Source organism: Rhodamnia argentea, chromosome 5 (assembly GCF_020921035.1).
Source record: "Rhodamnia argentea isolate NSW1041297 chromosome 5, ASM2092103v1, whole genome shotgun sequence".
Classification (NCBI taxonomy): domain Eukaryota; kingdom Viridiplantae; phylum Streptophyta; class Magnoliopsida; order Myrtales; family Myrtaceae; genus Rhodamnia; species Rhodamnia argentea.
In genome coordinates this window covers 26,982,116-27,005,438 of record NC_063154.1, presented here as the reverse complement: position 1 = coordinate 27,005,438, position 23,323 = coordinate 26,982,116, and the positions used below count along the sequence as shown (strand labels likewise).

At 39.5% G+C, this 23,323-nt stretch overlaps 2 protein-coding genes across 4 annotated transcripts; both read left to right on the top strand.

Annotated features, from left to right (window-relative positions):
• The first annotated feature begins 760 nt into the window (after positions 1–760).
• LOC115727564 (separase) lies at positions 761–17,940 on the top strand. Of its 3 annotated transcripts, none has more exons than XM_030657795.2 (27): positions 761–1,470; positions 1,699–1,879; positions 1,958–2,065; positions 3,071–3,199; positions 3,312–3,814; positions 4,289–4,397; positions 4,521–4,646; positions 6,042–6,329; positions 6,397–6,513; positions 6,746–6,967; positions 7,083–7,193; positions 7,316–7,462; positions 7,563–7,928; positions 8,013–8,102; positions 8,724–8,984; positions 9,093–9,216; positions 9,340–10,158; positions 11,401–11,632; positions 12,169–12,271; positions 14,012–14,200; positions 14,307–14,383; positions 14,605–14,834; positions 14,941–15,184; positions 15,341–15,746; positions 16,368–16,607; positions 16,791–16,878; positions 16,988–17,940. In XM_030657795.2, exons 1-27 carry the CDS (start codon positions 791–793, stop codon positions 17,500–17,502), a joined length of 6,705 nt encoding a protein of 2,234 aa, XP_030513655.2. In that variant the 5' UTR covers positions 761–790; the 3' UTR covers positions 17,503–17,940. The 3 variants fall into 3 exon arrangements, with proteins under 3 accessions (XP_030513655.2, XP_030513656.2, XP_030513657.2); XM_030657796.2 differs by having other exon boundaries at positions 761–1,473; positions 1,702–1,879; XM_030657797.2 differs by lacking the exons at positions 16,368–16,607; positions 16,791–16,878; positions 16,988–17,940 and having other exon boundaries at positions 15,262–15,388.
• A 1,620-nt stretch (positions 17,941–19,560) lies between these two features.
• Positions 19,561–23,168, top strand: LOC115727569 (kinetochore protein NDC80 homolog). Its single transcript, XM_030657804.2, has 4 exons — positions 19,561–20,670; positions 21,472–21,718; positions 22,377–22,523; positions 22,741–23,168. Exons 1-4 carry the CDS (start codon positions 19,604–19,606, stop codon positions 22,957–22,959), a joined length of 1,680 nt encoding a protein of 559 aa, XP_030513664.1. The 5' UTR covers positions 19,561–19,603; the 3' UTR covers positions 22,960–23,168.
• The last annotated feature ends 155 nt before the right edge of the window (positions 23,169–23,323 follow it).

Here is a 23,323-nt window from a genome sequence, read left to right as displayed (position 1 = left end):
TTTGAAAGAATATTTCTTGATACCAAGGACGCTATTCACTTTAACAAAATATACTGTGCAGTTGGTGAAGAATTAACGTATATCAAATGTGATAGCAACCTATTTTTCAGAATAAAGTCCTAAAGTGTATAAACTATCCTTATATCGGCATACATTGAGTACGGTACCAATGTGCGGTTCATACACCACATAAGACCTATAGGAATGAATACCTTATCCTATCCCGATTTACTCATGTCAAATCGATCAATTTCAATGGCACAATTTAAACTCGAAGATGAATCATCTTCGAATGTTTTATCCAGATAGGCGACATGATTTTTACGATGTACCCGCTTAAATTAAATTCGATATGGGATAGATTATGTACTTCTTATGCTATGTTGAAACATTAGTAAATGTGTGAATAATAACAACGCTAATTATAAGTGCCGAATATCTCGGTTTTAACCATAATTAAAATGTTCGACCAAATTCACCGATTTTATGTGCGATTAAGTTGTGCCTTTTTTATGTTGTATGTAGCATCATGTCAAGACTTGTCAAAAATATATACAAAAAAATAAATTTTTAGATTTTAGATAATTTAATTTATAGAAAAATTGCAGCTGCGAGTAGGAGGACAAGGGTACTCGCTCCTTTTCGAGGTCTTCAAAACGACGCCGTTCCAAGTTTCACGTGCTAGATTTGAAAAGCGATTTTGCCCGAAGGCGGTCTCTGTTCGCGCCTCAAGACACCACCGTCTCCTTCATTTCCACAGCCTCTCTCTCTCTCTCTTGCTAGTTCGACAATGGCGTCCGACGCAGTTCAATCCACCCTCCTGTCCAAGCTCGAAGCCTTGCTTACCTCCTATTCTTCGGAGAACATCCATTCCCTCTTCTCCGATCACCTCCGTCCGTTCTCGGACCTCGTCGCAGCCACCGCCGCCGCCGCCGCGACGAGACCCAAGAAGTCCTCGAAACCCGCCGCCGGCCACCACCAACAGAGCTCGATCCGCTCTCTCGCGAAGCAATACCTCTCGTTCCTCAACCGCTCTCTCTCACTCCTCCCGAAGCTCCTCTCGGCCCCCCGCCCCGACCAGTCGCGCCTCTTCGAGACCTACCGGCTGTGTCTCGACTGCTTGGATTCGCTCTCCTCTCAATTGGCGTGCAAGCCCTACTCAGTCCACATCCAGAGGTCGAGATATGTGCACTGTTTCGAGTCTTGCGGGATGTACGCAGATGCAGTGAACGAGGGATTTAGGTTGTTGGAGAGTCTGTGTGGGATTGATTTTGGGGGCGGCGGGAGGGCAAAAGCGAAAGGCGGAATGTTGCCGCTGGTGGCGAAGCAGGCGAGTGAGGATAGGGAATTTGCCGTCTTGGTGGTGGAGATGGTGGTGACGATTGTGAAGTGTGTGGCAATGGGGCAAAGTAAGGACGCTGGTGATTACTCGAAGGTGCTCGGGTTGGTGAATGAGGTTCAGCCGTGGTTGGGGTTCGTGCACTGTTCGGTTCTTTGTATTTTTAGCAGCATTCCACCCCCAACCCCCAGTTTATTAGTTGACAGAGTGCAGCAATTCAGACTCTTATATCTGGTCTTTTGAAATCGTTTAGCATTATGATGGGCTTAATTTTTATTTATGCCTTTTATTGCTTTAAGCTGAACAGTTATAGGTGCCTGCTACATTATTACTCTCATGGGTTTCTGATATTGAATTGCCAGGGTCTTGGATGCAAAAGCATATGACAAATTGGAGAGAGCGCTTCTGACTTACCTGGGGAAATGTACTGTCTTTATGGTTGGTGAGTTAAGCAGTTTTGATGGGGAGTTTGTGCGTTCTTTCTGTACAGCAACTTTGATTGAGTATGGGAAGTCATCAGTGAAAGATGAAATGTTCAAGGTTCAGTAAATTTAAATTTTGTCTCCTTTGGCTGTGAAGGATGCGTAATTGTTTCTAATCGTTAGTTTGTTTTTGCAGTTTGCTCGCAGGATATGTTCCATATTAATATCACCATCAGATAAAAGAACGTCACTCATATTTGATGTGCTAACTTGTATATTAGAATCCAGTGGCCCTGATGGAAAGGTAAGTCTTTGAGAATAGCATTTGAGTTTCCTTGAAAAAGCATATAGATTCAAGTAAGGAAAAGTGTCAAAAGGGGACACTACTTGCAATTCCATATCTGCTTATGTCTCTAATGTTGGCAGATAGGAAGCTTTTGTCTAGGTTGATGGATAGAGACATATGTTTGTGTCATTTTTTTTCCTTTGTGCGCGCGCATCAAGTAGATTAACTTTTCTAAGTATCGTTCTGACTAAACCTCATTTGATGGTAAGGCAACCAAACAATAAGAGGTGAGAGAATGAAGTAAGTTACTTCTGATTCTTCATTTGTAGATAACCCAATTGTGCATACATGTGCTGGATTGGATGCCTTGAAAGCCAATGGATAGTTTTCTTGGGCTTTAGGTTTAGCTATTATTTGCAGTTTTTAACAAGTGATCCCTAAGCAAAACAATAAAAAAAAAGGACGTCACAAACTGGGCAAAGAAGGAAATGCATCAGAAATAACAGCTGAAAGGAAATAAGAAAGCAAAATGCATGTACTAACAAAGGCTAACCAAACTGAAAAGTAGTAAGTGCATAGCTTTATTTTAAACGAAGATTTTCAACGTTGAATGAGTCAATTTTGAACCTTCCAAAGGCCTATTGTGCCTTTAAGCCCTTAGTTCCACTAAATAATGCCAGCACTTTTAAACCTGATATCAGAAGCTGCAGATTGTATATCAAGGGTGCACTTAAATTCCCTGCCCCCCTCTAGCGCGTTTGCTTGTTCCATATTCGTGTGCTTTTTCTCGATGTAAATATCGATTTATGAAGTGAGAGCCGATTATGTCTTTTCATTATTCTTAAGATAGGTTGATCATGTCCCCTTATACATGACAAAAGTGCATAAATGTTGAAGTGCTGCATTATACTGACTTGAACATTAAGTGTAGCCTATCATCTCATAGAGCTTTGCAACTTTGTAATATCTTTTAGTGAGCTCTACTTACAGATTGGTTTGTTAACCAAGATATTCTTTCGGCAGATTGAGAAAGGTGACACTGGAGCAGAGATCATGGCACTTTTTTCTTATTGTGCCAATAGATGCCGAGATGTGACTGCCAGTTTCTGTTGTAAATTTTCTGTATATATAAATGACATAGCTACTAAAAAGGTACCTCCTTGACATAGCTTTTTTCATCCAGCAGTTGCACTTGCTTCATTGGATTCACTATTGCTTTTGGAAGTTTCCTGCCGTGCTAATGGTGATTCATTTTAAATGGCAGGTTTCAATGCCAGTTAGTTTGATTTTGAAGCTTTATGCTCTTGGTTTGTATATACTTGATAGCAAGGGTAAACCCAAAGATGGTGGCTCGAGAACTTCTGAAGTTGAGGAAGATGGCTCTACAATGTCAACAATCTTAGACAATGGGGGCAGACTCAGCTCTTTACCTTCTTTATTCAGTTCATTGAGAAGTTATTTCCACATCAAGTCCAAGAGAAATTATTCATCATCCAATGATCGATCCGAGGATTCTTTAAGCCATAAATGTTCAAGGATGCATCTTGACTATGGCACTTCTATATCCTTCAAGGAGAGAGGCGACGAGACTAATTTTATGTCTTACTTTTGTGCATTGAAATTTTTATGTCAATTGCTTGCTGAATTGATAAATTCAGAAAGGAAACACATAATTGCTGGAAGTGATGTCGATTCTGCTTCGCTCCAGTTCTGTGGCATGCAGGATGCTTGCAATCATTTCTTGGATGCTTTTGTTTTCTTTAAAAGGTATGTAAATCTTGCTTTTATCATCTGAAACATGGGAGTGAAGTTCCTCGGTGATTATTTTTGCCTAGCTTTTTGGTTTATTCAAGGCTAATAGTTTCAGAAAATGACAGATTGCTAAGTTAATAAAGCATTAGTTGCCCCATATATGAGTTCTGGACTATGGATATAGCATTTACAGCACATGTTGAACTTTTCTCTGAATGACTTACAGAGTCGTGGATCCATTTTTATCTTCTCTTTTTTCTTGCTTTCATTGTGTCACGACTGATTACTTGTTGGCAAGAACTCGTCCATTAAAGCCAGTTGTTTGATGCACTTTTCGCTTTTCTGCTTTAGTGGAATTGTTGTGGCAGGTCAGATCATTGTATAAGATGACTTATGATCTTTGTCTTTCTACTGTTAGTATTGTCTTTCAAGTCTAGTACATCAAACTTTCATAAAAGGGGCTTTGACAGTTGAGGGTTTTGCATGCAGTAGCAAGTATGGGAAGGAGAGGGATAGATATGAAGAATACAGTAAAGCAGTACCAGCAATATTGGTGGCTGCTTTCACTCTCTCTTGTGTGACAAAGCTCAACTTGCAGGTTATGCCTTTCCCATGTGATGCTGCCATTCCATTTCCTTTGTGACTGATGCTGCTTCTTGGTCCATCATATTGGCATTATACATGTGGCGATGGGATTGACATGTTTTCTTTTTCTTATCAGGAGAATATGCACTTGATTGATTATGTTATTGCAAGTGAATGGGTTCAACCTCAGTGGCTGAAATTTTTGTTTGCCTCACTTTATAACCTCAGCATCATCCTTTACAGGAATAAGCAAGTAGAAGAGGTCAGTAGAAAGATGTCAATGAAAAATTGATAGCTGAAAATGATAATTTACTTGCTTTGCCCATAATGTGTTGAAATGTGATTGAGCGATGAGCATGTAATATTTATATGATGATGAGATTGGTTTGACTTATCATTATGATTTATCCCGTGACTTCATAATTCTCATTCTCTTTTAAAAAAAGGGATACATGCTGCTCGTCTGGTAGTTTTTGTTTTCTTTTTAATCTTGAATTGAGGAACCTTCGTTTTAGGAACTGTCTTAAAGGCAATAAATGCCCTTAAAGTTGCTTATTAGTGAAATATATTATGTGAGAGGAGCCAAGGTGTCTGTATTTAACAACAAAGACATCAATTTTTGAGGTAGACATATTAACAAAGCATCCTATTGTTCAATCAACGCTCAAAGTTTGTTGAGGATGATGGTTAATTGGTTGCACAGAAGCTAATTGTGAATGAAACTGGCTAAGGGCAATGATGTTATGGTGAGTAATAAGTTTACAACTTGATTAGTTATGCCAATTTTCTTTTGTTTAATGATCACTTATGTAAACTTTGTATGGCTTTTCATAAGCAGCAAAAAGACATGGGAAGAAACTCCAGTTTATTTGTCCGTTAACATCTCTGTCTTGGTGCTAGTGCGTGCTAAATTTATTTTGAATTGCGGTGTTATTGTGATATAGTAGTATAGTATATTTGTTAATCTGAATGATCGACATGCTGATTTGTCTATTGACTCTCTTTGGGGTCCTCGTGTGACTTACATTTGTTACAAGTTGGGAACATGTAGCAAATATACTCCTACTTGAGGATGAGTGCTGAGAGCTCAGTGTAGGTGTTTACAGTGGCATGTTTTGTAAATAGTCAGTCTGTGCATATTATAAGTAGAAAAGTGTCCCAACCATTCAGTTTAAACTTCTCATTTGTTCTTCTACTTTCAAAGGAACAATGTGACAAAGGATGGTGATCATGATTAGACATTGAATTGCATTTGAAAGGCCAATGTGTTCACAGCTTTTTTTCCTGTTGCATGCACGTGGAATGACGCTAATTATCCTTTCAGATATAGATCAATTTTAAGATAAATTTTCTGTTGGCCATTACAAATGCGCAGAAAAGTTTAAAAGTGCACAGTGTTGCTGCGTTGCTTGTCCTGACATTGATGGTTTGACGCATGGATAGCTGTGCCATACTCACAATAGATCTGCTAATTTTTTGTGCCTCAGCACAATCTTATGAGCCTAAGTTTGATCTGATTTAGTTGACTGATAGAGACCAATTCACCTTGAAATAAAATGAGAATGAGCTTGGGCCCTTGAGGTATTACTTAATAGAAAAGAGGTTTTCTTTTGTTCTGGGAGGAACTTTATTTATGGAATTTTTCTCTGTCTCACAGGCTTCTAAGGCATTGAAACTGTCATGTAGTGCTTCATGGGCATACATTATGCATAATTGCCAGTTGCTTGGACAGAATCCTAGTGAGCTTGATGGTTTGACTAGAGATGCCATTAACGATATTAATGAGGCATGTACAAGAACTGCTTTCTATTTGGATGTTCTCCACCAATGCGGCGGCGATAAGGTTAATATAGAATGCATAGGTGCCCTCAAAAATTGGTCAATGGCTATGGACTTGGTTCGTGGATTGCCAGGTCCCCTGCCTTTGGTGAAGCAGTGGGTTAAGGTGAAGTGCTGAGAACTTTCTGCTATTTCCTATGTTGTTTGTATTCTGATTTCTGGTTGTGTTTCAGATTCAATGTAAACAACATAGAAATGCAGATGCTGAGGATAGTGTGCCAATTTTATACGAATTGCTCTCATCCTGCATAGAAATTCCAAAAGCAACTCTTGCCATAATATCAGAGCAGGTTTGACCTTATATTGATACTTTTTGGGAAGAAAATCCTAGTTTCTCTACCCCCGTGCATGAGTATGTGTATGTTTCGCGTGTGTTTTGAACCTAGCCTCGTGCTTTATAATGGATTGAGGATGGTCATGGTCAGGTGGCTGGGAGGCGTTAGTGTGTGTGCACGCACGCACGCACACACACACATTTTTTGGACTACTAATAGTACTCGTCGTTCCTTCTATTGTGGTTAGGAACTCCTTGTGTATGGGGAAATGAATTCCTCAAATCCGGACCTATGCAGCAGAATTCAAATGAAAGTCATAGACGTGCTTTTGCAAGAAATTTACTTTGCAAAAGCTAGCTGTTTCCAGAAGGCAAGACTTTTAATAAAAAAAGGGAGGATTCTAAAATGCCGTGGAAGGGAAGGGTTAAAAAGCTGCATTCAGTGTTTGTCTGAAGCAATATCCACAATAGTGAGTATTCTCACTTTACTTCCTGGTTCATACCAGAAGATGCATTCAGGTTGAATGGATTTGTGTCTTTTTCTTTCTAAGATGGATTGACGATTTGACACGTGAATTGGCATAGGATTGTGTCTCTAAATCATCGCCATGCTCTGCTGTCTCGGAACGTTATTTATTAGGCTCTGCATATGCTCTGCGTGCTCTCTGTACTCTGGAAGCTGAACCGAAATCAAAGGTGCAAATGCATGGAAGGCTAGTCCCTCATTTTGAGCACTTAATTTCTAGCTGTGCACACCCCAATCATACTCTCTTTAACAATCCTTTTGGTTATTTTCTGTCGATTTGTTTACAAAGCAGGGAATACTTGAGGATATTAATGCAGCACTGAACCTCTGGTTAAGTATCAAGATATTGGATAGTTGCTCTTTGGAAGAAGATGACAGCCTGTTAGCGGAGATATCACTGCCATTATTGTATAATGTTGTCGATATTTTGTCATTGAAGGTAGTTTTAAGTTTTACATGCTCTGAGAGGGGAACTACTGTGAGTGATTTTCATTATTCTTTCTTTATTTTAATGTGGCATTTCTGGTATGCATTTCCAGGGTTGCTTTTCATTCAGCCATAAACTATTTAGGCTGATGATTGGATATTTTAATTCAAAGAATTTAGAGCCACCAAAGTACTTGACCCTCTTATGGGAGTCCAGAAGGATGAGTCATGCCCTTTGCTTCTCTCCTATAAGCGAGGCATTCATAACAGTCCTTTCAGAACACCACGGTGAAATCTTCCAGTCTATGGATCATTGGATGTGTTGTCTTAAGGAATCACAGCCTTTGTTAGTAGGGTTTCAGAATATTCTCTCATTGTTACTACCGCTCTATTGCAAGGAATCTATCCATGAAATTACCCTGGAACCATATATTGGAGGTGATCAAGTTGAGGAGGCAGCCATTGGACTTATTTCAAGTGTAAGGTCCTCACAAGAAGTCGAATGAAACTTTATATCCATGGGTTCATCATTTAAAAAAAAATTATTTGGATTTCCCTTGTAGGTCCCTCCGTCAACTCGTGCTGTGTACTTAGCTGGATTTCTTTATTATGATCTATCTCAAAGAATGATCTTGAGTGGTCGCTTACATGAGGTAATGGTTAAGTAGGTTCGATCACAAGGAGTGTGTGTGCATGTATATATATGTATATATGTTAAGGAATATGCTATAAAACATTGTTGACATGTTTCCTAACAGTTTAAGCTTTTAGGAAAAAAGGTTTGCCTATCATGGCATGCAAGCACAGGCCAAGGGTTCAAATTGTGGCAGACCCTCTCATTTTTTTCTCGCCCTTTATCCATGTTATCTTTCCTGTTTTCTGATCCCTGGATATTTTGTTGACTTGATTATGTCCAAGTCCTGTCTGGCGCTAGTAAGGGACCTACTTACATGTGAGTGCTTTGAGGGGGGTGTGTTTAAGAAATATGCTATAAATACATTGTTGGCATGTTTTAAAACATCTTAAGCTATTAGGAAAAAAAAGGGTTTGTGTAGCAAGGCATTTCTAGTTGAATTTGGTTCTTAATACCAATGGTTTGTTTGTTGTGAGTTTTATAGTTGCTAAGTCTCTTCAAAGCAATCTCTATGTTCATTTTTTGCTATAACACCGAAGTGTTGACTGTGACAAGTAATTTTCATTAGTTTTTCATCATTTGTCCAGTATTACCAGTATTGGATAATTCTTTTAATCTAGAAACTGTGGTTTATCTGTAGGCCCTTTTATTTGCTAAAGAGTCGCATGAATTACGCACTAGACTTTTCCAAGAAAAATTCACTTACTCTGTCGAGCAGACTCAAAAGCATGGTGAATCTGGAGAGTTCGCTCAGAAGTACAATTATTCTATAAGGAATCTCCATGTCTCAAAAACTGAGGCTGCTGAAGTATGGTCGTTTGATTCAAACTCATTCAATGTGGAAAGCTGTTATCTCAGTCCCTGGAATATAATGCAAGGTTACCTAGAGAGCACCTTACAGGTTACATTCCTCCCAGAGCATGTAGCGATAACTGATATGCATTACATCTAGTTCATCCCCATGCTTTGTTCCAACTTTTTAGAGTGATTTGATGATCTTATCATGTAGGTGGGCACCATCCTTGAACTCATTGGAAATGGAACTGAAGCGGAAACCTTTTTGCTCTGGGGGAAAAATATCTCTTGCTCACAAGACTTGCCACAGTTTAATGTTGCGTTTTCCTCTGTCTTAGGTATGCTATTAGAGATTATCATAGTGGCCTACTTTCCCTTAAGTAAATGATATATTTTTCTCTGCTTTTGCTTGAAGGAAGATGGTGGGATCCAATTTAACATTTAGTTATGTGTTTATTCAGGAAAGATTTATTGTCAAAAACAATGCTGGGATATGGCCTGTAAAGAACTTGAAACTGCGAGACAATTTTTGATGGACTGTGGAACAACCTTTTCTTGCTCTAAATGTAGATTGTTGCTTGAAGCTAATGTGGAGTTACAACTTGGAGATTTGGTTAGAGCTCAGTCTGATGACAGCATCTCTGTTTCGGCAGACAAACTATCTCATGCAGAAGAACTCTATCAGTCGGCACTAGACAGACTATCTCTTCTTGGATTGAGAATTCCTGCAAGTTCTCTTAAGCAAGGAAATAGCAATAGCCTAATGGTCCAAAGATCTATTGACAAGATTGATGATAGTAGGACAACTAATGCGTCTCTCAACTCTTCACCTAATCAGCAGAATGGAAGATGTGTTTCCATGAAGGGAAGACTTGCTGGTAAGGTGGAAAATAAGAAGGGTAGAAAGGCAAAGACTCTGCCTAAATCAACAGTAAAGGAACAGCCTGTAACTTATGATGGCAATAAGAGGTTAACTCGTTCGAGATACAGATGTTTAAGTCAGGGCCTACCAAGTGATGTACAAGTACACCCGACAACTTTTTCAGAAGGCAGCGATTTATCTGGTTGCAATGACAATTCAGATAAGACACAGTGGTTTTTGCATAGTGAAAGCTTAACCCAGGATTCTGGCACTGAGGCTTTGTGCATTTGCAGCAAATGGAAGTGTTGGAATTGCATACATGTTGAGAATATAAAATCTGGGTCCATGAACAGTTTTTTACATATGAGATTGGAGTTTTTCTCCAGGCGGCTTTCATCACGGCTTTTCACTGGAATTGGTAAGTGTTATTTGAACTTATAGTCTCTTGATTTGACAATATGCACATTGGAGACATACGTATACCTTTGCTTCATTTTAATGACAAGAAAATGAGGCTTAATTAATGTGGTATTGTCAAGTATATCACATATCTTTTTTATCTCTTTTGTCATGTTTTTGGATGTGGATGGGCTTTGACATAATGGGGCATTTTAAAATAGCCATCAAAGTAGCATGGGGTTTCTTTCAAGAAACGACGTCGATTAGGAAGTTTCCATCAAGTGTGATGCAATTACTTAGAAGGTTTTAGCATGCGATTTTTATTAGTATTGTTGAGTTATTCTGTATTACATGTCTATGGGTTTTGCTTAGGCCTTTTATACATTTTCCCTTGTTCCACCTAAAGCTTAAGCTTTTGATTGAAATTTCTACCATTGTCGGCACTAAGTGTCGTCTCTTCATGCTTCAGTCAATACTTCATTTCACATGTGATTCTTGTCTCAGGTGTTCCCCTGTCATTAGTTCCACCTAACATTCTTCATCCTTTTTGCAAATGCGAGGGTTTGTTTTGGGTGTTCCAAATTGCTTGTCTATGGTGTTTGTGTGAGCCTCTTATAATGTTACGGTATTTCACCCCGAAAGCTTAAGCTTTGGGCTTGAATTTTAACAGAGGCTGTGGTTGTGAGGACAGCCTTCAGTTTTTCTCTCCATTCTCCTTTTGACAATCTGTCCACAATGTATTCTTGCTGAGCAAATTCTTTTAATAGAATTTCTATCTTTAATTTCTAAAAGCCGCAATAATTTGAAAAAGGAGGCATATTTAAACTTGTGGGTTGTCTGATGGTTAAAACTTTGAATCTTTCTTGCATTGTGGCTGTTCCTAAAATGAATGACTTCCTTTTGTTTCGATTCCTGCATTAGTGGAGGGCTGAAAGAGGTTTTTCCTGCAGCCTGCCAGGTTGACTTACAAATATGATATGTTAATATGGCGGTGATGATTTCTTTCTGTTGCATGACTCTGCTTAGTTAGAACAAACTAGATAAAGTTATCTCATGCTCCCTGCGCACTCCTATCATTCATATGAATAATCCGATAGCTAGTCTATGGTTCAGGGATCCATAATGTACTGGTTTATTGCATTTGGCTTGATTATTTCTCTAAATTATGCGATAGAAAATCTTATATTACTGTTGAACATCTGCTTTAAGTACATTTATCGTTTTTTCTTTTTTAAATAAATGTTACTGAGTTGCATTTCAGGAAAATGCCGAGGGACACATGGTCAAATTCATAAAACACACGAGATATTGTTGCAGAGCATATCTAATGTAGTTAGTGGGCACTTATCAAGTCAATGCAGTGTTCCGGTTCCTCTGCTGCTGGATTTAGTTGGGAAGGAGACTGAAGGAGATGGTCTTCGAATTGAACGCGCTGCTGTACTTTACAACATTAGTTGGTTTTCTTTGAAGAGTTACCATACACAGAGTACAAGGTAAGCTTCTGTAGATTGTGTTTATGTCCCATGTCTCCGAATCTTTCATTTGTCTTGTGTTCTTGTTTTGGAGTCATTTACTCAAGCTTCTCACTATGATTACTTGGTGGGTTTTGCTGCTTTTTCTAAGAAATTCTTATGATTCTCGGTCTCAGGTTATTTACTCTCTTGTGTACCTTGTCCATATTTACATCCACTTCTTTCCTTGGCCCTAGACAGTTCACATTTGATGGTCATATGGCCCTGTATTCGTAATCTGAACCCATGATTCCAAATATGCCAGCTGAAACAGCATTTTATCGAATTCTTGAATGGATGTATTTTACCAATTGAAGTTTGTTGTTGATAAGAAAACATTATTGAACTTCAGATTTCCTACTCTTTATATATGTATATATATATATATTACCGACACATGCAGGCATGGCATCCTTGTCTCCTTATAATGTGAATTTGCTGACCTACTTGGATAGAATGCTTTTGTGGAAAAGATGGCCAACAGTTGTCTTTTCTTTATTGGTTTATTGTTTGACCAGGGTAATCTGCTGTGAATTATCTCACATTCAACTTCCTCAAATAGCGTCTTGGTTGAAGCTTGCCTTTGTACTCTGCCATGAGGTTCCAACACTGATGCAAAAGGTGAATATCTGCTTTTGGTGGTATTTTTATAATCTGCTTTGCCGTCACAGCTGTTGAACTAGGATACTGCTCCTGCTCAACCAATGCTTCTTGCCCTCATCCTCTCCATCTCCCTCACCCTTTTTGTTTTTCTTTCCTTTTAACATTACGAGCTTTCAATAGTGCAAAGGTGCACTTATAGAGTAAGTATTTTATGCAGCACTGCACTATTTGCTTCTAACTTTTTGCCACTCATCCACTGAATTATCCCAACTTCTTGTGTTTTGAAACATGCATAAAAATTAATGAAACTTGATCGGATAGATGACAACGTGTATGCATGCTATGCGGTATGAGCATTAGATGATACTTTCCACCTCGATATACTTTTCATAGGGCCTTTCTATTTAATTTTTTGTCATTTTGAACTGTAGCATGCATTTTGGCATATTTAGGAGAGATTTTGCTTTATAGACAAGCATATATGAATCTTTTTTGGTAGTGCATGTCAAAATGTCTCATGACATATATACAATTCTACAGAAATTACTTGGAAATGGATATATTTGTTTGATGATGTAAATTTTTCAGAAAAGAGCACAACTGTTTTATAACATTTAATTTTCAGGAACTTGTTGAGATTCCAAGGGTGAATGTCCTACTGCTTATTTCAACTTTCAAGTAGTGCCCATCTTCACTTATTGAAACAACTAGTCTTGCACCCAGCCCCTCAGCCAATCATTCGCATTGGCTTACTGCTATTAATGATAAGAGAGATTCTAAACCTGCAAACAAGCTCTTGTTGCATTCCTTCCAAATGCACTTGAGACAAAGTGGTACGGCACTTCAAGACTTCTTAGAAATTGAGCCTCCTCCATAAACACTCCAACAGCAAAAAAAAAAACTCGATAATATGACTTGACTTAACCCATGCCACCTTAGATGAGCTTAGGATATGAATCAGAAGCTTAATAGCAAAGTCATCATGGAGAAAGAGATGTCGATAGATTCCCACGAATGCTAACATATGCAACACCAATCCGTGTGAATGAGATTCCGTTTCCCGAGATTCTCAGTAGTAAGTGTTGGGTTTATTGCTTATTATTCTATAGGGTTAGCAAGTTGGGGTTATTTACGTAATTATACAAGGCTTAACCCTAAGCCTATAAGTACTTCTTTTGATCTCAGTAATAATTAATCTCTCTTTTAACAACAACAGTAAGAATATTATTGCTGTCGTCCAACAAAAGAAAGAGATTCTATGAGGTATATGGGGCAGTCAGATTGCTTTAGAGGGGAATGAATGATCAGCTGGAAAAATTCCCCAAGTTAGAATAACATGATTTAAAACTCAGTTCCTTTTATTAGCTGGCACCCCACCATCTTGTCATCCCCAAAACCATGAATGTTGAGCGAATAAACAAGAGGCGAAAGGAGTTAATTGAGGATGTTGCTTATTGTTGTACTCGTTTATTTGGCTTTGGACATCTTGTTCTGACTTCAAATAGTCTTTTGACATTTTTCTTTGCTTTTGCCTTTTTCTTTTTCTTTCTTCACTTGTACATTTCAGATGTACTTTAAATTTCATCTCTGTGTAATCCTTTATTACCTATCTAAAAGAAAATGTGTATTGACATATGTTAGTTTCATCAACAAAAAACACACATTTAGACTCTTCCAACTTTATAACTGTTTGTGTTCTATATTTCGACATTCATATGATTAAGTCGGATTGATCATTAGCTTGTTAACTTAAAACAGGTTTCTAAGTTGCTTGCTCTTACGTACATACTCTCTGCCACAAGTGAGACACATTCATCTTCTGATGGGCTTTCGGAAAACCATTGGGCTTCATTTTTTCATCAAGCTTCTCTAGGTGCTCCTGTTAACCACCTGTTCACCTATAACACATTTCAGAAATGTAAAGCTCGTACCATGTTGGATGCCGAGGTATCTCAAGTTCACTTATTATTTGAAAGTAGGAGAGGATAGGAAGTACAAAACTCTTTCGTTCTTCTCTAAGGTTGATCTAATAGCTAACATGAACATCTTTTAGGGCCAGGGACTGATTGCTACTCGCACAACTTCTATCATGGAAGAAATCAGGAAGAAAGATCCATGCAAATATCTCAGGTTTCTTTTCCAAAGTAGCATAGCCAATTATGTCACTAGCTGATACACATATACTGATGTGAAAAAGTAGTAGATCAGTTCATTAAGAAGATTGATTTTGCCAAATTTAAGAAGATTTAGATTTGATCTCCCTCATGACCAAAAAAAAAAAAAAAAGAGATTTGATCTCCCTCAATTTCTTGGTCAAATTCACTGAACATGCTTTTGTTTTCTTGCTGCAGGCTTGCCCCAGACTCTGTTCAAAATCTTGAAGATCTTGTTAGAAGATTCTTTGGGTGTCTTCCTTGTGCCACAGTGCTCTGTATAAGTGTTGTTGATGGTTCTGATGCTAAGTTGTTGCAAGAGCTATTGCTTTATCCTTCTCATATCCGTGCATGGATGATTTTATCTCGCTTGAACCACAGTTCGCAACCTGTTGTTGTACTTATGCCCTTGGATCCAATATTGGAAGGTACTTCCAGTTTGCTGCATGAATATTAGTTGTCAGAATCCTGCAGCACTTATGATACAGTCTAGCAAGGGCGTTAATTTGACTTAACCTTTTCAAAATTTCTCAGATGATTTCGATGAAGTTTCAAATTCAGAAGATGAATCTTCTTCTAGCAACAAGTCGCGGGATAAACATTGGCATTGTCCCTGGGGTTCCAGTGTGGTCGACAATGTAGTTCCAACATTTAAGGAGATATTGGAGGAAAATTACTTGTCATGTTCTCTCCATGCTTTGGAAGATACAAAAGAAAATAGGCTGTTATGGTGGACTAAGAGAAAGAATCTTGATCTCCGCCTGGGTAAATTGCTGGGGTGAGTTCTTCCAAGCAAGCTTGGCCAGTAGACATGCTCTATGATACTGCTCATTTTTATGTTTGTTATTTTTGCAGTGTCCCTGTTGCGGCATTCTGTCCATAAGCTTGAACTTAGACTAATGCTATTTGCTTATGTTTTGTCTACACAAACTAGGAAATTAGAAGAATCATGGTTGGGACCTTGGAGATGCCTGCTTCTTGGAGGATCGTTGAATTGCACACGTATGGAGACTGTGCTAAAGAAACTGGTTCATGACCTGAAACATAAGTGCAAAATCAACATTGATGCAGGTTTGCTTGAGGTTATACTTGGTGGGTTAAAATTGGGCAGTAAAACGGAAGCTTTAATACCACTCTTACAGTCAAACAGAAATTGCTATGTTGGTAGCATAAATCAATATGTCGAAGAAAGGGGCAGCATTCCATCGTTTGCATGTGAAGGAGCTGGTGAATTGACTGAGCTGGCCTTTCAATTGATTCATGAAGCAATAAAGGACCTTGAAGAGGAAGTTCATATGTATACAGAGCCAATTATTTTAGTGCTAGATAGCGAGGTGCAGGTTTGTCTACCACTCCCTTAAGTTTTCATCTAATATTAGATTTATCCTCTTAACTTTTCCTGGCTAAAGGGTGACATACTTGATTGAATTTTTTCCGTGTCTGATTTTAAAATTCTTTTGGTGGCAAAGTTGTTGGGCTAAGGACCATATTTAAAATGTATATTCCTCCAAGTAATTCCTTTTTTTTTTTTTACATTTTCTTTTTGTGCTATCAAAAGGCAAAACCTTAGGAGTTTCTAGTGTCATGAGGTTCTCAATTCTCAACCATAAGCGCACGTAATGCTATCAACATAAAATTGAGGTTTGGCCTTATGTTTGTATTTCTCCATTCCTTTGGGCAAGTTTGACTTAGTTGTGCCATATCCCATCAAGATGCTGTCTATTATCTGCACCGTCATGTTCCACTTGAAAATGTCTTTGGAAATTTTGCCATAGTTCATATGAAGAATTTAGATCTTTCATAAGATTTGACAGGAAATAGAGTGCAATGACATAAAGGGATTCATAGAGCTGACCCCTCCTAGTGGGGTAAATGCTTATTTTGTTGTTTTAATTTTCTTGATTGGAGTTGTTTTACAAGTTTTGGGCAATTTTCATTCAATTCCTTGTACAATTGTGCAGATGCTCCCATGGGAGAACTTACCGGCTTTAAGAAACCAGGAGGTTTATCGTATGCCTTCAGTTGGCAGCTTTTTCCTCGCACTGGATAGGAGCTCTCAGCTTGAGGAGCAAGTTGGACCTCCTGTTGCTTCTTTTCCGTTTATAGATCCATTGGATGCATACTACCTGTTGAATCCCAGTGGCGATCTCAACAGCACGCAAGTTGAATTTGAGAACTGGTTTAGAGATCAAAAGCTGAAGGTACATTCTGTAGTCAATACAGAATAAACGGAGAACGCAAGAAAATGCACCAGAGAGAACCTCCAACTTGAAGTAGATTAAAGATTGCATCGTTTTGTTGATGCTAGAGAATATGACGGTCACAGCATAAAATTGTTAGTGATCTATTTATTTAGACAAAACTTAACGTGATTTACCACACAGGGTAATGCCGGTTTTGCACCTGTGCCGAAAGAATTGGCCCTTGCCTTGACAAGCCATGACCTCTTCATTTATTTTGGCCATGGGAGTGGTAAATTTCCTTACTTTACTCTGAATTTCGACCCACTCCCAGAACTGATATAATGCTACTCCATGTTCAACATGCCACTGAAATGTTATATTGGGATTTTCTGACACAGGATCGCAATATATTCCACGTCACGAGATTCAGAAGCTGGACACTTGTGCTGCTACTCTTCTAATGGGGTGTAGCAGCGGTTCTCTACTTCTTAATGGGGCGTATGTTCCCGAAGGTACGTCATTGTCCTACCTCTTAGCCGGTTCTCCTGTCATTGTTGCCAATCTATGGGAAGTGACTGACAAGGATATTGACCGGTTCGGCAAGGCCATGCTGGATGCATGGTTGAAGGAAAGGTCAAATTCCACTGGTTGCGCTCCCTGTAGTTCCTTAGCAAATGAATTCAAGGCAATCAATTTAAAGAACAATGGAGGCAATCCCAGAAAGAAACCATCCAAAAAGATATCGCCGGAACTTTCCAATACTAGGATATGCTCAGATACTTGTCACCATAGACCGATGATTGGATCGTTCATGGGTCAGGCTCGTGAAGCTTGCACTCTGCCGTTCTTGATCGGGGCATCACCAGTATGTTATGGTGTTCCCACAGGAATAAAGAGAAAAATGGATGTATAATGTTGTAGATATTCTTACCATGTCCTCGAGCTTTCATTTTTCTGAGGAAAATTCTAGGCCTAGATCACCCTTCGCAGCAATGCAATACAAGTATTCCGTATGCAGTAAGAACAAATGTTAGTCCCCCCATGAAGATATTATGATAGTTTCCAAGTCCAAGATAGTATTTCCGTACTTAATCTCACATTGACGTATCGAATCTCTCCTCGCTTCTAACGGCAGCTTCAGTTTAAGCTATTTCGACATGTTGTTTTCTGAGGGTAGAGTTTTTTCCTTCTGCTGGTCTGTAGAGAGCAGCTCAATTGAGTGGTTTTCCCAGACCGTATGTGTTGTAAATGCGATGAGTGTAATTGTGGGGTTTTTTTTTTTTTTATGCCGAATGGGTTGTAAATACGATGAAGTGTATGCTTTCTTACACCCCTCCATGATAGCATGTGGAGATCTCCGTTTTGCTTCTTGCTTGCCTGTTGAGCTCCCAAGGCGAAGGTGCAACTTGCTAAGATAAAGACATGATTTATTATTTAATTATTTTATCTCTCTCATATTAAAGCGTGAAAATATTTCATTGGAGAGACAAATAGGGGTTTGAAAATATTTGAATTTAGGACTTTCTGCTTTGATACTATGTGGAATTTTGCAAGATTACTATGGACTGTTCTAAAAGTTTTAAGTTAAACAAATGTGTGATTTATTATTTAATTATTTTGTCATGAGGAATATTTTCCTAAAAAAGATTGCTTGTATAGTAAATAAAAATGAATGAACATAAAATGCTTTCATTGTTCATGAAAATAGATAGACATAAATTATTGATGATTATATTTTTGTTTTATTGATTAGTTATTTCAAGCGACATAAGTAATCATTTTTAGACAAATATCTTTTGAATCATTCATTTTTCCGCGAAACAAACGGTGATTAGCCATGCTATTATGTTTTAATCTACCTTTGGGCGGTCAGTGTAATCAAAATGATTTGTGATGGTGAATTTGACGCATCGTGGCTCATCGTCAAGTGTTTGTATGGCCATGTTTCTCGAGTCACCTTCAAGCAAATGAACGAATTCAAATTTGTTGCACCAAGAATGTCTTTTGTATCTCCGGTGTAAGTGCTTATTCCCAGGCCAATGTGAGGCTGCGATAGCCATTGTTTTTGGGTCCATGGAGCTCTTACTTCCTGGTCAAGCCGTTGTGAACAAGGACCATCTCCATATTCAGAAGCCCTCGAGCAACCATTCCTTAGAGCAGTCGCGCGCCGTTGGACCACCCCAACGATAGATCTTGGTCATTGGCTCGAAAGTTTTCCAAATGTTTGCATGTCGCAATGCTTTCATACAGGAGCTGCCTTGAGCTTTCGGCTTTGTTTAGGCCAGCGTTTGGCCAAGAGGTCCCGAAGAAATTTCGTCAAACACTCAAGCTTTTTTTCCAAGGAGCTTTGGAGGCCTAAGGCTCATTATAGATGTCGAAACAAATGCACCCAATATGCAACTTCATTATGACAGGATGGATTGCAACCGTACGAATGCAGCCACTTTTTCGTTGTCTCTCTTAAACTATATAGGGTTTTAAGACACGCATATTTAGTGGCTCTTATTAATATATATTGGTAATCAAAATACTAGTAACAAATGTAATTAAAAAAAAAGATAAGTATATTCAAAATCCTAAAACTTGTCACAAAAGTAGAGTTGAATTTTAAAACTTTTTAAAATAGCGATAAAATCTTAAAACTTTTCATGAAAGTGTAACTAGGGCCTTAAAACTTTCAAAAAGTGTATTCAATGGAAATGCTTGATTGGATCAATTTAGCAAATTTTAGAATTTGATTGCATTTTTTGAAAGTTTATAACTTAACTATACTTTCGTGACAAAAACTAGTGTGTGATCAAATGGCCTTTAATCCATCCAAGCCAGAACCACAGTTCAAATCCTCACGGCTCCAAGCCCCGATTGCATTTTAGGCGGGAAAAATCCCACCCAAACTCAAATTTCTTTTTCTCTGCAAAAGGGGAAAAAAAGGGAAAAGAAATTCATTTCCGTTCTCCCAATTTGATCGGCCATACGCCTTCTCGCTCTGTCCGTGTGAAATTGAAGGGGAAACGATGAAGAGCAGAGGTCGCGGCCGCGCGAAGCCGTCCTTCGTTCCTCCTCCTCCGCGCGACTCCGACGCCAGCTTCGCCAGCAGCCGCCCCTCCTCCGTCGGCGTCGGCCGCTTCTCAGCCGCCGCCGACCTCGTGAACGACCGCTCCTACCAGCAGTCCGCCGTCCGCGCCGTCAACTGCTACCTCTCCTCTCACGCCTTCCCTGTCCTCATCAAGACCGCCCTGCCCTCCGCTAAGGACATCACCGCCATCTCCAACTTCATCATCTCTCAACTCGACTATCCGAACCCTAAGATGGAGGACGACCTCCCTGTCCTGCTCCGATCTCTCGACTGCCCTTTCAAAGTCAATAAGTCGGCTCTCCGCACGCCGGCCACTCCCCACGCATGGCCGACGTTCGTCGCCGTCTTGCACTGGCTCGTTCAGATCGCGTCCTACAATGAGCACTTAGCTTCAAAGTCTCGCACGTTTGGGGATAACAACACCATGGACGAGTACGCACTCCAGAGCTACTTGCATTTCATAGGTGGAGATGATGACTCTGTTGATGCTTTGGATAGAGAGTTTGTGGAGAAGTTGGAGGAGGAGAGAAATAACCTCGCTGAGAATGTGAAGAGTTTGGAGAAGAATGCCGCGGAAGTCGAGGCAAGAGTGGAGAAGCTGCGGACGGGGCCGTCGGAGAGGGAATTGCGTGAGCAGGAGAAGAGCGTCCTTGAGGAAGATGTGAAGAAGTTCGATACGATGATAGCGAAGATCACGGGGAGGATCTCGGATTTGCAGGAGGAATTGGAAAAGAAGGAGAAGGAGTTGAAGGCCAAGGAGGAGGAGAAGGGGAGGATTTGCGAGGAGAATGAGGAATTGAAGAAGACGATCCAGCTGCAGATGTTTAATTGGAGGGATGCGGAGAGAATGAAGAAGGAGTTGCAGGCGGTGGAGGGGGAGATTGCTGATGCTGAGATTGAGAGGAACAAGTACGAGGAGAAGTGTTGGGATCTCGACAGGACCCTCGCGCTCAAAGTCAAGGAGCTCGAGGAACTTGCCAAGGAATGTAACAAGGCTGTTCGGAAGTAAGTTCTAATTCTTGCAGTTGCTGCAGTCTTGTTAATTGTTCTTCTTTATTGGTGTTGGAAGTTTTCTATGTCATGTGCCTTTGGTATTTGGATGCCATTTTGAAATCATCTAGTAGTCATAGGTTCAAGCTGGGTATATTTGCTGTTTTCAGTTATCTACAATACACTGGTTGATATCTCATGGAGTTCTTCAGCATCAACAGACAAACATTCTCATGTGTTTGCGGGTTTGTATGTCTTCAGTGCTAATGCTTGTGCCTGATACAGTACGAGATGAGTTTAATTGTATTGATTTCATTAAGAAGTGATCGTGTTGTTTTTCCTTTTGTGCTAAGTTGTTCTGAAGTTAATAAACATAAACAAGGTGTTGAGTTAGTCTATGCACGTGTTTGAGGTTGTATAGTTCATAGATAGAAAGATGCTTGTCAAGAGTGTTTATTGATAGCTCAAAGATAGAAAGACTATTCAAACTCAATCAAACGGCTGTGAAACACGATGTCGGTGATTCAAATCCCTCCTCGCCATGACCAGCCCAAAAGTGGAAGGACCTTTTCCTTTGGGTGTAGGAAAATAATGATTGGCATAGCGGAACCGAGGCCCTCTTCACTCACTTTCTCTGTCACTTCCTAGCTAGATAGGTTGTCTTAGACCCCATGGGTGTTTAGATTCTAGCCTACTTTCTTGCTACAGATGGCTTGATAAGATCCGACTATAAAAACCCATTGGGTAATTTCTTTCTTTTTGAATGATGTTCTGTAGCTCTTCTCCTTCAACTACTCTTTTGTTTTCTGTTTCTAGGTTAAAGCTTGGTTCAGATTACCAATATGTGTTGAATGCAAAAGGGTCTACACCCGCTGAGGTGATGGGCATTGACTACAAGTCGACACTAAAGCCAGCACTTGACTTGCATGCCGATGACATAAACAGAAGCTCGGTGGAGAAACTTGAAGAGTTAATCATCCTTCAGCAACAGTCTAAAGAAACTACTGCTAGAATCGAGGAGAAGAAAAATCGTGTTATGCAACTTCATTCACGTGTTGATGACGTGAGTTCTTTGATTAAGTACCAACCCTTGATGTGTTTGGACTGTGCCTACCTCTTGGAACTGAAAGCTATTTTTTGCCTTCTTGATGGAAACTATGATACCAGTGAAATTTCTGATTTCTTGGTGAAATTGGAAAGAGAAGCTGGGGATAACATCCAACTTACTTACTGTGGGCTGTATTGGCAGAATTGGCAAGAGGTTGGTAATGTAGACTTTTGGCCGGGGGAATTGAGTAGCAATAGCTTGTTCTGGGTAGTCAACGGCAGTTGAGTAAATTATTGTTGATTTTAGTATTGAAGAGTTATGATAACTTTTAGAACAAAACAGTCAAAGAACTCATCATTACAGACATGGAATAGGATGCAGTTAATGTTTGCGATTGTTTGTCTGTTAATGCTCAACATAATTTGAAGAGCTATAGAAGCATATGGTGTGGATGTCCTCTGAGAACAAAACTAGCTAAAAGTTCTTCGCTAGTGTCAGGAAAAATACTGAAGGTTAACGCATGCTGTATATATAGAAGTGCTTAGTCCGGTAACATCTGAAGGACAACAGCGGTATGTCACATCGTGAGAGTTAGCATAACACAGGAATTTGTGGCCCACTTGTCTACTGTTTCCTTGTATTGGAAAAAGCTCTAATGCAAGAATTTGTGCAGCTTGAAGGTCAAATGAATCTACTGAAGCAAGAAATGCAAGACTTCATTCATAGATGTGCACTGGAGGTGCAAAGGATGGTGGGGGATGTCGAAGCAGAAGCTCATAACTTGGACATTGTGGAAAGAGAAGCTGCAGAGGTCTTGAAGGTACGGTATGGTCTAATCATTTGATTATGCACCGAAATATGTGGCTAGAAATCTTTTGTGCCGTAAGCAAACAAAAGTCAAGTCATGCCATAAAATCAGTAAGATTCCTCCTTTTGGGTTGTGATCGATTGATCTTCGGGTGGAATACTCTTTTCTTGCAGAGTAAGCATGTCTAGTTTGACGCGGCATCATTTGTTTACACAACTTGTTTTCGCAGACATCTAAAATGAAGCAGCAGGAAGCCATTAGAGAAAGCGAGGAAGAAATCCAGAAGTGCGCTTTTGAGCTCTTTTCAGTGGTTGATATGGTGTCAAAGCACAAAGAGTATGTGGAATGCAAAATCTCGGAGATGAAGACCCGTCTCTCGGAGACTGCAGATGCTATCTCAGCAGACTACAGAGCCTCCTTGCCTGCACAAATGAGCTCGATGATTTGAAGCGCGCAAATCATCGAAAACAAGAGGTTACGCAATACCATCGTAAATCCTCGCTTCCTTGGTCTCTTTTGTTTTCTGCTCAAGGTGCTTGCTTCTCAGTCTGCAATTTGGGTACACGTTTGTCTTATAGTCTTGTTCTGATGTCCTCCTGCACTCACTTGTAAATAGAAACTGTCAATCCAGTCAAACTTCGCAGGCTTGATTTATTGTGATTTTTTTTTAGGTATTACGGTGAAATGCCGGAGCTAACGATTCTTCTAAGGTTCAAGAGAGTTGATGCTATCACGAGGCGGGAGAGAGAGAGAGAGAGAGAGAGAGAGAGTAATTAGGATCAGGTTATGATTAAGTTGAACCTTGTTCTTTT

Coding starts and splice junctions, on each gene's coding strand:
- LOC115727569 (XM_030657804.2), top strand. CDS start 19,604: ATGAAGAGCAGAGGTCGCGGCCGCGCGAAGCCGTCCTTCGTTCCTCCT. Junction 20,671..21,471: donor TGTAACAAGGCTGTTCGGAA/GTAAGTTCTAAT, acceptor TTCTGTTTCTAG/GTTAAAGCTTGGTTCAGATT. Junction 21,719..22,376: donor TTCATTCACGTGTTGATGAC/GTGAGTTCTTTG, acceptor GAATTTGTGCAG/CTTGAAGGTCAAATGAATCT.
- LOC115727564 (XM_030657795.2), top strand. CDS start 791: ATGGCGTCCGACGCAGTTCAATCCACCCTCCTGTCCAAGCTCGAAGCC. Junction 1,471..1,698: donor AATGAGGTTCAGCCGTGGTT/GGGGTTCGTGCA, acceptor ATATTGAATTGC/CAGGGTCTTGGATGCAAAAG. Junction 10,159..11,400: donor ACGGCTTTTCACTGGAATTG/GTAAGTGTTATT, acceptor GTTGCATTTCAG/GAAAATGCCGAGGGACACAT.